Below are 15,708 nucleotides of genomic sequence, written 5' to 3' on the forward strand. Positions count from 1 at the left end.
CCAATTCATAGTAAAAGAAATGTTATTACAAAATTTTTTCACCAGGATATTACGAAGCTCATTCCCAGTCCTGGCGGCTGCAAAAAGAAATTATTTTAGGCATTTAATAAGATATAACTATGCTACGTTCAAATCATTGCGCTACTTTTAAGTTCTCCTCATGCACTGTGTCCAAGAGCGTCAATTATGGTTCCTTCTTCAGTAGGAGATACTTCAATATGCAAACAACATCATATAATAGCTTCATTCTGGTGGAATCATGGTGACCCACTCATTACTGCTCATAAATTAGACGTACACTAAGTCCTCTTCTTATGAATATACGATATACTTTCAAAAAATTCAAGCGTGCCCAAAAATTTCAAATTTGACACCTTTCGAGTTTGTCGATGCAACTCGGTGTAGCGTACTCACACTTAGGGCATAATCTGAACAAAGTATCATTTAATCCGATGTGTAGTCAGGTTCTGTTCAGCGTTTACTGCGTTCTTCCTTCCTGCGGACAGTGATTATTTTTGGCTACGGCTGCATCATACACCCAGCTAGATCAGACTGTCACAATCGTGAGTTCACACACAATGGCAATGCAGTGCTGCTTTCTGCAAGATATCCGCACTTCTCGATGCCTTACATAGATTTATGAACTTACGAGATACGTCTCGCAACGCATCATGTTCGTATACTGAGGACTAACTGTATTTGGGAAGATATCAACTTATCTTCCCGAATTTTCAACTTATCCTGAAAGTATCAATTGCCTTATGCCTCATTCCTCTACTGAGGAAATCAAACGAATGTGCTTGTTTTTATATATTTGTGCGTAATTTTATCACATATACTACACACATGACTTTGAAGCTATTATTACGCGGAGGGAAATCCATGCAGACTTACCAAATGCTAATGCTGGGAAAACACAGGAGAATACATCATTTCAAAAGAATTCTTCCTTCAAAATTATAATTCAATAGGCCAGGTGCATTAACTTACCGATGTTTAGCCCTCACTCTTTCTCGGAAAAGTTTCCTGTCAAACTGATCTTCTTCCTTCAATACCAGCTTGGCCTTCTCAATGTTAATACCTCCCTCAGGAACATCTTCATTTTCATATTCACGTGCAGCTTCAGACACTTTATCCCTTGCATAATTGACAATGGCCTGAAATGAAAAAGAGCCACTTAAGTTTTACTGAATTATTTATGAACTTTAAATACATTAAAAAATAATGGCACACTTTTCATTAAAAAGAGGCAACCTTTTTTTCCAAGTCTCATAGAAAAAAAGTCATCAGAAATTTTCCCACCTTTCAGCCCAGTCAATGATGATGATAAAACAGGTAATGTCAATTGATTCATTTTAAAAATTTAAGGAAAGTTCATTTCATTGACTTCTTGGCTTAAAACCAATATACAAACTATGAATGAGAAAATTATTCACCAAATTATCTTGAATTCAGAGAATATGTATGTAGTGGAAAAGTTTCTTCACAAGCCTTGTACACTTGTGATGGGGGTTGAATATTGAAAGAAAAACCACAGTTAATACCACTGAATTTGTTCTCTGGAGCACATTCTGTCTGATACATGCAGCAACAATTTTCAATTTTCAGCCAAGTATTTTAAGTTTTATTAGTTTATTTCATTGTTTCAATTACTGATATTCTATAAACTTGATTATTTCAGGCTTAACTTTGTGAAAATTCATTGTAAATAAACAGTAAAAAAACTGCAGTTGAAACTGGAAAAAGGATTTAAATACGTTCCCGACCTTCCCATAGGCAAAAGAGAGCTTGAAAACTTAATCATAGACTGTGACGCAGCCCTATTTAATAGCAATAGGGGACATAAATCAGTGTTCTCCCATAAAATTTCCAATGCAATTAAGAGAATTAACCCCACAGCAAAACAATTTTCCAGTACTTGAAACCCTTGAAATCCGTCCAAAAACTGTTAAGGGAAGAAAAATTAATTATAGAGAAAGCCGACAAAGGCAACGCAGTTGTTGTGATGGACAAAGTTGATTACGTGAAAAAGTGCAATGATTTCATTTAGAACAACCCTGTAGTGGAACTACCTAATGACCCAACATACAAATTTCATAAGTTGATGAAAAAAGCCCTGAATTCCACCCCAAGTATCATTAAAACAAATGAGATATACAAAGTAACAGTGATGAACCCACAGGCACCAAGATTTTTTGGTCTTCCAAAGTTACACAAAACAAACATTCCAATCAGACCCGTAGTCTCAAGTGTTGCTGCACCATCAAGAAAACTAGCCTCCCACCTCAATTCAATCTTCAGAAAATTCACCGGATTCAAGCCAAGATACGGGGTAAAGAACTCAACTGCACTGTGCCGTCTTCTCACTCAAAGAGAGCCCCCACCATCCAAACATACGTTAGTATCCTTTGACGTGAAAGATTTATTCACCAACATTCCAGTTTCCGAGGCTGTTAAAGTAGCAGAAGAAACACTGAGGAAAGCCGGAGCCGATCCACCCTTCCTCGACGATTTTGTGAAATTACTGACAGCATGTGTGGAAGAGAATTATTTTAAATTTAATAACAAAGACGGATTGGCAATGGGGTCTCTGCTATCGCTGCTTTTAGCGGAACCATATATGGACAAGTTTGAAGAGAAAATTTTCAGTGAAGATTTATTTTCACTAGATTGCGCGCCGAAGGCGCGTTTAAAGCCGTTCCGGTAAAGCGATGTTTACCCCTACCAGCCAGTTTACAATACAATAATTTTGGGCGCAGTTGTATATGTTGTCGGGGTAGTGTGTTGTTTGTGTTAGCAGAAACTTACATATTAAACATCAAAATACACTAAGCTACATACATCTTGCAATTTCTTTTACAGAAGAATGATGAGTACAAGGTAATTAAAACGGAGTTGGAAAGAACGTCCACATTTGTAATGGGCTCTTTTGATTTTTTTTTTTTTTTTCCTCCTCTGTTGAATACGTTTTATTTTTTCATTGTTTTTAATAGTTTTTATATATATTTTTTTTTATTGGCCCCTTTTTTTTTCTTTTTAGTTAATTTTTTTTTTTTTATCATATTGGTTTTGTTGCTTTGTTATTATTATTATTTATTTTATTTTTTTCTTTTTGTTCTTTTTTATATATATATTTTTTTCTTTCTTTTTTACTGTGGACACACAAAACAATGCTAACCTAGCAATACTAATATCTAGAAGAAGGAAAGATATAGGATAGACTCATAGAAGAGTAGCTTGTTGAGGCAGTCTGTATGTTGTTGGGATTGTAGGATCGTAATTCCAGATGTCTGTAAGGAGAGTGTTGTTTGTTTCCCTGAGCCTGGACTTAAAGTTTTTTACTAGTTTGTTGATAAATTCTCCAATGGACGGAACACCGTGAGCGCAGCGAATATCTTTGGTCCTTGTGAGTCGGGAGAGGTTAAGTAGAAGGCGGAGGGATTTATTTTGGAAGGATTCCAGTTTATCTCTGATGGATTTATTGTTAGCGAAAATCTCGCAGCCGTAGAGTAATGAAGGACGGACTATTGCAGTATAAAGCCGGATTCTAGAAGAATGCGGTAGCGGGGAGGATGAGGAGCAAAGGGAATAAACCGCTTGCCGTGCCTTGATGGCTTTAGCAGTACTGTATTTTAAGTGGGGTAGGAAGGTGAGTTTGCTGTCCAGATAGACGCCGAGGAATTTGTGTGATCGGGCTCTTGGTATACGGATTTTGTTGATGTGTGGTTGTGTTTGTGGGCCGAATTTTTGTCTGCGTGAAAAGTGTATGTGTGTGCTTTTGGAGGCGTTGATGCGAATCTTCCAGAGATTCGTCCATTTATGGATTAGTCTAAGGTGAGTGTTGAGTTTGCCTATGTTTGTATCTCCCTTCCATGATGTAGCGGCAATTGCTGTATCATCGGCGTACATGTGGAGCGATGTTTTGCGTGTGGAGGGCATGTCGTTTACATAAATTGTAAAAAGGAACGGGCTGAGGATGGAGCCTTGAGGTACTCCAGCTTCCATGGGTCGCAGAGATGATAACGTTTTGGCTTCGGCGACTCGGAATTGACGGTTGTGCAGATAGGAATTGATGAAAAGAATATCTGAGGGAGGGAATTTCAGGAGGTGAAGTTTGTACAGGAGGCCTTTATGCCAAACTCTGTCAAACGCTCTTGCAACGTCGAGGAAGACCGCGTCAGTTGTGTAGCGGCGGTTGAAACCGTGGCTGATTTTTTCCACTAGTCTGAGGATTTGGTGGGGCGCAGACATTTTGCGCCGAAAACCAAGCTGATCAGGTCGGATGAGGCTGTTTGCGGAAGAGAAAGATTCGAGGCGGGACAGAATAAGAATTTCGAGAATTTTTGAAAGATTAGAGAGTAAGGAAATGGGACGAGAGTTTCCGGGGATTTTTGGATCTTTGCCTGGCTTTGGGATGAGGATGACTTTGGCTTGTTTCCAAGCAGCGGGAATATATGGGGCAGAGTAACAGTGGTTAAAAAGATCAGTGATTGCAGAGAGAAAATTTGGGGAACGGCTGGCATATTTCAACTGGGAGTTGGAAATGTTATCCAGCCCGGGAGCTTTCTTGACAGGAAGAGTGTTAAGAATATTGCGGACTTGAGAGGGATTGGCGATGGTAGTGAAAGTGGAGGAGGGGGGAAGGTTATTGTAGAATGAGTTTATTTGGGGTTCTATTGGAGAAAGTGAGGAATCAAGGGATGTTGTTTGTTGAAGATGATCAGCTTGGATTTCGACCTTCTGGGCGGGATCGAATATCAAGGTTGAGTTGGAGGAGATTGGATGGAATAACTGTTTGTCCGTGCGTTTGAGAGCGCGGATGGTATTCCAGATTGGTTTCTTTTGGGGATCAGTCGGATTTTCTAGGGTAAGTGTTGAGATGTGGTTCTCCCAGAGTCTTATGCTATATTTTTTAATTTCTTTTTTCACAGAGTTTGCGAGGTTATTATAGATGGTTTTGTCGGAAGGGATCCTGAACTGCTGCCATACACGACGAGCGGTGTTACGGCGTTTGATGAGGTTGACTAAGTACTGTGGAAATCTGTCTGGCCTTTTGGCGCGGGGAATAAATGTACGGGAGGCGGAAGTTTTGGCCGAATGAAGTGCAGTGGTGATGGCTTCTGTTTGTTTTTCTATCAATTCCGGCGTGGGATTGGATATTGGGGGGAGAGTAGAGAGAGAGTCATTTAGAAACGTGACAAATTTGTCCCAGTCTGTGACAGTAAATTCGGAGGGCAGTAGCGTAGTATTCGTTAAGGGAATGGAAAATGAAAGAGGTAGATGATCGGAAGTGAAAGAATAGATTAGAGAGGGAGTGAATTGGATGGGAAGATTGGAGGAGAAGCCGAAATCGATTACATCGCTGGAACGGGGAGCATAGTGTGTGGGTTGGAGTGGAGAGAGAGGAAGGAGGTTTCTGTTTTTGACGTAAGAGTACAGGATTTTTCCATTTTTGTCGATTCTATTGCTGTTCCAGTACGGATGTTTGGCATTCCAATCGCCGAAGTATATTCCGTTTGAAGCGGAGAACAGGTTATCAAGGTGGTCTTTGGTGATAAGTTTATTTGGCATGTGATATACTGTGTAAATGTTTAAGGGACCGGCTTGAGTGTGTACCGATACACCAAGAGCTTCGAACACTTCTGGAGTGGGGGAGTTCAGGAGGGAATGGGGAATGTTACTTCTGATTAGGATTGCAACTCCTCCGCCTCGGCGTGTGTTGCGGTCCAGTCTGTATATGTTAAAGTGTGGAGAGAAGAAAGAACGAGTCGGGTTTAGGTGTGTTTCCTGCAAGAGTATGTTTCAGTGAAGATTCAGTGAACACCAATTTTATCCACTGCTGGTACAGGTACGTTGACGATGTGTTTGCTGTATGGACTGGTACTATGAGGCAACTGGACGTATTTTTGAATACACTGAATACACAAACCAAAAACATAAAGTTCTCATGTGAAAAAGGATCCGACCATAGTATCAACTTTCTAGATATCACTATTTCAACCATGGAGAAAGGCTATGACTTCAAAATATACAAGAAAGAGACTACCACCGACCATGTCATCCCCTCCGACTCCCGCCACAACCCCTCTCATAAGTTAGCCACCTTTCATTCCATGTTAAACAGAGCACTCAACATCCCCCTGTCTGCCGAGAACCTCACCATGGAAATGAAAACCATCAAACACATTACAGTAAAAAACGGATACGAAGAAAGTGTCATCGATAAATTGTTGAGGAAGAAATGCTCCCTTTGGGCACTGAAACTTATCTACCAATCATCCAATCATAATGAGCATAAGAAATGCTGGTGCAAACTCAGTTATTACGGATATATTTCACAGGCAACCGCAAACCTCTTTCCCAGAGAAGAATTTAAAATTGCTTATTATAACACAGCTAACTTAAGGGCGTTATTATGCAATACGAAAGATAAAATTGACATAAATGATAGAAGTGGCATTTACAGACTCAAGTGCAGTGACTGTGAGACCTGTTACATAGGCCAGACTGGACGTTTGTTCCGATTAAGAACAGAGGAACACAGAAGGCATTTAAGAAACGGGAAGATAGACAAATCGCATTTCACAAAACACCTATGGGAGAGTGACCACAGGAGCGATTTTGTTCCAGAAATTCTCCACCTTGAGAAAAAGGGAAGAAGGATGGACTGCTAGGAGGAGTTAGAGATTAGGAAGCACATCAGGGATGGAATTTTAGCAAATGAGAATATTTTTATACAAGAACTCAAATTAAGGCAATATTGTAAGTACATAGGGCCAACCTCCACCAGATAAGCGCCGGGCTTCAAAGCGTAAAATGAGATAGAAAGACTACATCTAATAAACAGGAAGACAGCTTATTGAATTAGTAATTATGAAGAGGAACTTACATTTCCTTCTTCATCAAAAACAGTTTTCTTGTTGGCAATAATCTTCTTTTTGAGGACACGTTTAGCAATGGCAGCTTTGGTCAACACCTTCTTCTTCTGTTTCTGAGACAAATCTTCTTCAGTTTTAATTTCAGTGCCCTCTTCGTCATTTTCAAGTTCATGATTTCTCCTTTTAACCACCAATATGTCATCCTCACTGTCACTTTCAACTGGAAGTAAAAATATATTGATTGCATTAGGTATCCAGTTACTTCAAATACAAGAAATTACCTCTGCAGTAGAAGGTAAAAATGGTGGTTCAACAATAAGAATCTGTACATCAGCTCATTCCATGTCAGTTCATCCAGGCATGACACCCACCAACTCAGATTTTGATGAAATTTGACGATTTTCATCCTTCTATGTAGGAATGACACAGGGTAAAATATTTCTTGGCTATCTCAACTACGTAGTTTTTTTTCCCCACGATTTGAAGTTTGGGTGAAACTGCAGTTTTTCAATGAATGTGATCTCCAAGGCCTCCAGAGGGAAATAATTTGTCTCAGCCATACTTTTCATCCAATTCTTATGAATATCTGCAGTTTTAATATAGATGAGGATTCCAAATACTAATTGAAAAATAACTTAAGGGTTCTTGAAAATTCTCTAAACTCAAGATGTTTTATAAGATTTTAGAAAATTTTGCATCAAAAACATGGGTCAACAAAACATCAAATTTTGACCTGAGGCAATATGAGAATCAAGCTAAATTATTTTTTCTAATATTCCTTAAAGTACGACCCACCGACTGTAAAAATAAAATTCATGGCTTTTTTTCTTGCTTTATCGTTAAAAAAAAATTATGCCAAAAAAAATCCCTTTTCACGACTCTGTTAGTCAGGGTTGGGTCTTCTTTCAAATGTGATGAAATGCTTGTGTTGCATAACAGTTTTCTACGTCTGAGCAAATATTCATGGTGTAAATCTAGGACAAGTAAAAGTTTCATCAAACTCAGAGTCTGTGGGTGTCATGCCTGAATGAAATGACCCAATTGTGAGTTTACTGAACTACATAGTACAAATGTACTCCTAAATGGCATACATATATCATTACCATAGCCACGCAAGTACTCACCACTGCCAAATTTAAAGGGCTCTTGAAAACTTGATGATTGCTTTTCAAACCCTGTTGATTCCACAGCATACTCATCATCATTTTCAACCTTCACATCAGTTTCAACCTTTATTGGTCTTTGGTTGAATGCATCAGTTTCAGAATCTTCATCCGAATTATCTTCTTTAATATTTCCAGTGGCAGCCTTTTTCTTTTCCATCCTCTGCAAAAACCTTATTCTTGGAGGAATGGCTAATCCGAGGGACCTTCAATCAGAAAATTCATTGTCACTAATGCACACATTTGCACAAAAAATAACACAGGAGGACAATTAGGAATATACTGTGAAATTGAATCTCCTAAATATGTAAACCATTTGAGCTGCAATTACTACCTTAAAAATTGGAGCTCTAAAATGGATCAAACTAAATTTACTTGTACACAGAAAAAAATATACATCAATCCTGTGAACATATACTTCACAATTTCCCATGAGAGAAAGTGTATTGTCATGGAAATAATCTGATGATATGAGACAAAGTGGGGCAAAGTTATGAAAATTTAAAAACCCCAAAAAATGTTAAAGATTCATGATTAATTCACAATGAATTTATTAATTAATGTGTTCCCAAAATTGTACGGCTCAGCTTGAGATTCAGGGTTGTTCATACCAATCTCCAAGTTGAGTTTAATCAACCAGAATACTTAAAAAAAAAAAAAGTTAACAAAGAGGGGAGTTTTACCACTAATATCTCACCTAGAGAAAGCATCTGTCTTCAGTGAATTAACTTTGAAGACTTCTTTGTCCTTCATAAGAAAGACAGACTTAATGTAAGCCACAAAAGCTCGCTGAGCAGTGGCTTTCAGTTCAACATCACGAGCTAAAAATGCCTCTAACTTTCTCTGTGGTGACTGGAGTTTATTGGCACTGATCCTGAAGAAAAAAAACATTGTGAGCTACTCTTGATAACAATTTAGTGAAGAATTTAAAATGTGTTCCCAGAGTTCCTCAAAAGAACAGCTGCTTTTAAACAAGCATTATAAATGAGCTCCATCCTCATACACCAACATTGACCATCATGCAAGCATTCACTTGCTCCAAAGTCTTATTAATTTTTTTCAATGAATTAATGTCCCCCATTCAATTATTTTCTTATTCACTGATCTCTTCTTATCCATCTTATAGCCACCATTTTTTCCTGACATATACTTTAACTATTTTATATAATCAAAAATAACAATCAAAACTTATCATATACACACAAAAAATGCTACCACTACTAAAATCAGATGTTGATTGAACATACTTGATTTCTCCTATGGGAACTTTAGCCGCTTCCAATCGTTTCACCATAGCTTCCTTTTCTGATGGTAATAAAACCAATAATGATTCTCCTCCCTTCTCATAGCGAGCAGTGCGACCTGCTCTGTGAATGTAAGTTGCAGCATCCTCAGGACAATCCAGCTGAATAACCCAGTGTACAGCAGGGAAATCTAGAATTACATTTGAAAAAGTATAGAATGATGAACCACATCCTGATTTCTCAGAGTATAAGAAGAAGGTAAAAATCTAGACATACCTAGTCCCCTAGCAGCAATATCAGTGGCAAACAGAACTGCATGATTTTTCCGGCAGAAAGATTCATAGATAGCCATTCGCCTCAGTTGATGAAGAGAACCATATAATGCCAGGAGGCTAACTCCAGGCCGTAGTCTGCAGAAGGCCTCAAACATGAACTTCACCTTAAGGAACAGATCAGATGGTGTTTGTATTATGTGGTACACAATAGGTGGAGTGGTTTTCAAATAAATTTCAGAAGGGTTAGTTTGGTTCTACAGTTCTAGTTCAACCATTTCTTGAACTTGGAGTCACAGTCAGAACCACAGTCAAAAAAATCTGCATTGAAATCAGCGGGGTAGCCAGGAATTTCATTTGCGGGAGTTCGAAAATCAGGGGCGAAAATTTTTGAAAAACAGGGTATTACGTAGAGGGTTTTAAACTAATTATAACACTTTTCATACTAAAAAAAACTTATTTTGTCAAAGAAATCTTAGAAAATTCATGGTTTTTAAAAAATATTTTGTTTTCCTTTATGAAGCAAAGTAATTGTGTTTTTATATTTAGGGGGGGGGGGGGGGGGGGATAGTCCGGACCCCACGGACCTTCCCCCTGGCTACGCCACTGACTGAAATTATTTACATTGAACCCAATCCAAAACTCTTCTTATATTTAATTTAAATTACAAAGTTTTAAAATGAGTGGATCTAGTCACTTGAGAGGTAAATTAGTATTGTTATTTCAAGCATTATCAAAATAAATGAATGTTTATTGTGCTTTTATAAAATAAATAAAGATCTTGAAGTTATAGGAGGTAGATCAATATCAATATTAAACGAATCAATTCCCTTAAAACGCTTCACATTTTTTCCTGTATCACCAGGGATAGTGCCTTTTAAGTGAATGTTTTACGTTACGGAAATAAAAATATTAAATATAGCAAGTTTCACTGTACACTAAAGTGTAATATTTTTAATGTTTACAATGGAAAGGTACCAAAAAGTTAAGTGAATTTACTAGTTAACTAACACATAACTTCCAAAAGTTCTAATCCTCCACCAAACTTGAATTTCAACGAAATAAAATTAGAAGTTAAAAGTTTGGTGGAGGTTTAACTTCTTTTTCAACTATTTAACTTTTGTGTGTTCGTTAATAAAAATTCTCAAGCTCTTATGCTGCAAAAATATGAGGAATGTTGGCAAGAAAATGGGTTTATTAAAAAAATACTGACGTTAACCTAACTGCAATCATTTCAAGACAAAAATTTTGCAAATACATAAATTAAAATCATTAATAACTTTTGAAAATCAAGCAATGAAAAAGAAACAATTTTAAACATGAATTGAAAGATGATGGCAGGAATAAAACATGAATTGAAACCAATATAAATAGAGGAGAGACCAATCTCTACTAGAAATAGTTAAGGGTGTAACATCAGCTTCAGCCTTGGTGGATGGATAGCTATCCTTCATTGTTTCCGATGTCCAAGCTAGAATCATTCACTCAAAATCATTAGATGCTTAAGTTACATAATATCCTCCAGAACTACAAAGGATTTCAGCACATTCAGGGTCTAGTCTAACCAATCTATTTCAACATGAGCTGGTTTCTGCTATACATCAACTAGAAAATATCTGAATATGTGCATTGTTTACATTAAGTTTAAGATCATTAAGGATTAAGATAAATAATAATTGATTTCATTCCATGATACTATTTCAGTCCCCCATTTTATTTCCCCAGAGTACTGTAAAATGTACTCTTACAGATAATTCAACTCCATCGCCAAAAATTAATTTACATTTTCAGAAAGAATAAATAAGGTTATTTACCTGTTTACAGCTGGCCATGAAGACAAGTATTTTATGCTTTTTGTGATTCTTAAGAAAAGACCACAGCATGGAAACCTTGTCTTCTAATTCCACTACTAGATAGCTTTGCCTTAATCCTTCAGGTGTACTGTGTTTTGCATGTTCATGAACTGACACATACATAGGATCTTTCAAACTTAGCCGTGCAAGGTCCTTCACAGATCTGTAATATACGATAATAAATATATAATCCATAGGTCCACATTTTAAAATAGAACAATGTGAAGAAACAAATAATAACATGCATATACAAAAATGAAGATGAAAATCTACAGATTACCCATTACGTACAATACTGAACTGAGCCTTAGTTTATGATTTAAGATGAACTAACTTTCCTACTTGGAACATACTACGAGGAAATGCATTTCAGAGAAATTAATTATCACAGTCTATACAGCAACAAAAAGTGGGACCCTATTTGGTAGTAGATGGCTAACAGTGCTCACTACAGCAAGCAAGTATAACTGCAGCAATATGCTTGAGTGCATACTTGCAACCATTGGAAATCAGCTTCATATTTTTTTCATTGGTGTGTTGTTGCTGTCAATGAATGTTATATATAATACATTGTCTATTCCTTGAAAGAGCACCAAAGACAAAATAAAATATTTAACCAGCGCAAAAATGCAGTTCACCTGAAAAGATTGCAATTGCTAGAACAATAAGGGTACAAAACTTATGTTGAGCCATGGCCACTGTAAAGGAGGTTAGCTGTCATTCTTTGGAGGGGAATGTACGCTTCACTAACACCCTAATGTAAAGTTGAGAATGAATCAAAGGTCCAGCACATTGTTCGGGAGCTGTCGGATCATTCTGCAATCAAACTTGCCCATCATCACATGGGTTACCATAGCCATTTGGAAAAAAGAAATTTTATCCATTTCTTAGGAATACCTATGCTGATTAGAGATACCACATAGCTCACAATGGAATCTCCTTGTTTAGCCTTTGGGACAAAAGAAATGGGACCATATTTAAGTGAAAGTGACCTATTTTTCTAAAATCGAGTAAAAAATTGTGGAAGAGGAACATTGATAGAATAATGGAAAAAGATTTAAAACAAAAATTTCAAGTGAGGCCCAATTACCTTATTTCTCCGAATATGCATATGCACAAAAAGTGGGACCCTATTTGGTAGTAGACGGCTAACAGTGCTCACTACAGCGAGCAAGTATAACTGCAGCAATATGCTTGAGTGCATACTTGCAACCATTGGAAATCAGCTTTTTTCGAGCCCCCCCCGAGCGAGCCCCCCCCCCCTAATTTTGAGGCTTCAGTTTCGGGAAAAGTTAAAAAAATGTGTTTGAATATAGTCCCCCCCTTTAATTTTACCACAAGCATTTTTGAAAAAAAAGGGGGGACTATATTCAGACATATACGGTATGTAATTATAAAGTGAAATTGTGTAGTAACACATGAAATTAAGCAGTCAAGACTAGAAATATATCATGCTAAAAGGTTACTAGAATAAATCATGCAAATTATTTTCCTACCTTGTCTGTGTAGCCGAAAATAATAGTGTTTGCCTCTCCGTTGGTAAATTTTGGATAATGTTGTTCATGGTTTCCTCGAACCCCAAGTCAAGGCACCGATCAGCTTCATCAAGCACTAATATCTTAGAAGGAAAAATTAAATTAAATGCAGACAATTACAAAAATATCACTATGATCCATTAAACAAAGCGATGTAAATATATTTTGAGTAGTTACCTGTAGGTTAGAGCAATTGAAAAGATAATTCTCATCCATATGTTGCAGCAGCCTTCCAGGAGTGCATATGACAATATTGACTTGATCCATTCTTTTCCTTTCAAAAAGCCAATCTTTGCCCCCTAAGAGAGATGAAAATAAATATTGAAATTAAAAGAGAAAACAATCAAGTTCTTTAAATAAGACTACAAGATACAAATGTTAGAAATTTGATCATTTAGTATGCAGGAAAGGCATTTGGGAAGTACATATGGAGTATGATGAGTTGAACACGGAGTAATGGAAGTATAATAGCCTTTTCTATAAACCCCAGCACAGCTCAGCTGGAAGTTTTTTCGGGTTTGGCAAAAGCCCATTTTCTGTATTCCGTGTGAAATCTCTATCCAATACTTTTGCCCTACACATTTCTCCAATGGGAATGTAATACCCTTTTTTAAAAAAAAAGATGCATAAGGACGACAATACAAGGGAGACTGATAGCTTTGAAATAATCACAGTTTGTACAAACAAGCATGCCAAAAGTGCTAATATGAAGTTCATCAGTAGTGTTGGCTTCCTTGAAGCCCTCTATCCTCATAAGTCCACTCCAGTTCATGATTGAAAAGAAATTCCTCATATGTTTTATCAATGGGAATACTTTAAACACCCTTAGAAGCAGTGGTGGATCCAGGATAGGGACAAGGGAGGGCTAAGTGGGGGTTGGAAAAAAATACTATTCTATCTAGCGTAAATTGGATGCCCAAGAGGGGGCTATAGCTCCCTTAACCTCCCCCCCCCCCTCCCCATAGATCCGCAACTGCTTAGAAGTGGTATACACTCAAATGAGGTAAGTGAAGCACATTAATGCATGATTTACGTGGAAAAGTTTTGCTCAAAACATCTAAAACACTTTCCTCAATCTTCGAGCAAAATTTTTGCTGGCTTAGGATCGTGTTTTAAGGAGACCTTTACTAACCCTGACTCTAACACCAAATTTGCACGGAGCTGCATAGAACATTAGTGGTTTAGGCTGCCAATTTAAACCTAAGACCACCCCATGTCACACTGCGAGGTGGCTCAAGGAAATGATCTTGCCCCCCCCCCCCCCTCCCCCTTATCCTGAATGTGAAAAATTCACATCCTGGTGGCTAAGTCTGGGGTGAGCTCTATCCTCACCTATCACCAACCTTAGGGTTAAATCATAGAATGAGATAGAGAAAGCAACATAATCAATAAAATTAGAACCTCTTGAGAATGTCTGACATTGGATGGCCTTTTCATTTATGGCCAAGAGTCTCAAAAAAATCCCCTTCTCTCACAGAGTCCACATAGTCTTTAACCTACTCCTCCCTTCGACACGACACAAAGCCTCTTCACCTATTGTGACTGCCGCTGACCTCGAGAGAAAATTTCTTACCACCACTGAAAAATCTCATTTGGGCACCTATGTGAATAACATTCCCCCAAATTTGAGTCCCCAGTACTGTGCAAAGCTACAAAAACAGGGCCCATGCAAGCAGCTAAGTACTGAGTGGTTATGTCACAGGTCAAATTGAGCAAGTTATTATGGTGCAGCCAAACGGGCGGAACTAAGATATACACCCGCACCCCCCGGGGGATACAGCATCCAGTGCCAGGCCTTCTACACCACATATTCGGCATTATATCAAATACGTCCATTTTTGAAGGAAGGGAGCACTATATATTTTTGCTGGAGAGGGCAAATAAGAGTGTAGAAATATGATTGGGACATTCATTGCCTGAATATAACCATAAAATTAACTTACCAATAATTAAACCCGCAGAGAAATCGTGAAACTGTCCAACTTTTTTCAGAGTTTCAAATATTTGGTAAGCCAGTTCTCTTGTTGGTGTAATTATTAGCGCGCCTACTCCATCCAACCTCGTCCACTGACTACAGTACAGCTTTTCCAGGATCTGAAAGGTAAATTAGACGAGGTGAGGAACTGTTATATTGATACAAGAATTACCATTTTAAAGAAATATAGCACCTACCGGAATCAAAAACGCTAATGTTTTCCCGCTTCCTGTTTTAGCTGCTCCAAGAATATCCATCCCCCGCAAACTTAACATCAGACTTTCTTTTTGTATTTCAGTTGGTTTAAGGTAGCCATTTTCCTTTAACCCTTTGAGAGTTTTCTGAGAGAGTGGAAAATCACGAAAAAATCTTCCTGTTGTTTCGGTGTCGACCTAAAAGTGGAAGGAGTTACTTTTCCAATTCCAAATTCATGGTGATAGTGGCTACGTACTCATTTTTACCTGATCATATTGTGCTGTCAGCTTCTTTATTTCTTCTCTTTCCACCAAAGACGTGCTGGGCTTCGTTTTGAACACTTGAAATTTTTTCTTGCTCTTCCTGACATTCTTTTTATCCATGACTAAAATTTACAAGTCACTGCGTCGAGATAATCACGGAATACACTTTTGAAAACGTTTCCAAACAAATAGTATATTATTATCAACTGAAAACTAGGAGCGCATTAAGTTTTCGAATCAAAATACACCACACGAGGAGTTGTCAACATAGGCGGATGTCGTACGTCATTTTAAAATAAAATTGCGCTTTCTCGAATCACTTTTTTTTCT

The 15,708-nt window shown here is 37.7% G+C and overlaps 1 protein-coding gene across 1 annotated transcript in view; it reads right to left on the bottom strand.

Annotated features, from left to right (window-relative positions):
- Positions 1-15,661, bottom strand: part of LOC124165682 (probable ATP-dependent RNA helicase DDX10) — a 20,716-nt gene extending 5,055 nt beyond the window's left edge. The window contains exons 1-12 of the mRNA XM_046543162.1: positions 15,382-15,661; positions 15,118-15,312; positions 14,889-15,039; positions 13,123-13,244; positions 12,907-13,028; positions 11,372-11,573; positions 9,562-9,724; positions 9,289-9,475; positions 8,739-8,915; positions 8,003-8,247; positions 6,890-7,098; positions 991-1,157 (exon numbers count right to left, since the gene is read on the bottom strand). Of these exons, the coding sequence (XP_046399118.1) occupies positions 991-1,157; positions 6,890-7,098; positions 8,003-8,247; positions 8,739-8,915; positions 9,289-9,475; positions 9,562-9,724; positions 11,372-11,573; positions 12,907-13,028; positions 13,123-13,244; positions 14,889-15,039; positions 15,118-15,312; positions 15,382-15,498 (2,057 nt within the window). The 5' untranslated portion in view covers positions 15,499-15,661. The remainder of the gene's footprint in view (positions 1-990; positions 1,158-6,889; positions 7,099-8,002; positions 8,248-8,738; positions 8,916-9,288; positions 9,476-9,561; positions 9,725-11,371; positions 11,574-12,906; positions 13,029-13,122; positions 13,245-14,888; positions 15,040-15,117; positions 15,313-15,381) is intronic.
- Between the last annotated feature and the right edge of the window lie 47 nt (positions 15,662-15,708).

Source organism: Ischnura elegans, chromosome 9 (assembly GCF_921293095.1).
Source record: "Ischnura elegans chromosome 9, ioIscEleg1.1, whole genome shotgun sequence".
Lineage (NCBI taxonomy): Eukaryota > Metazoa > Arthropoda > Insecta > Odonata > Coenagrionidae > Ischnura > Ischnura elegans.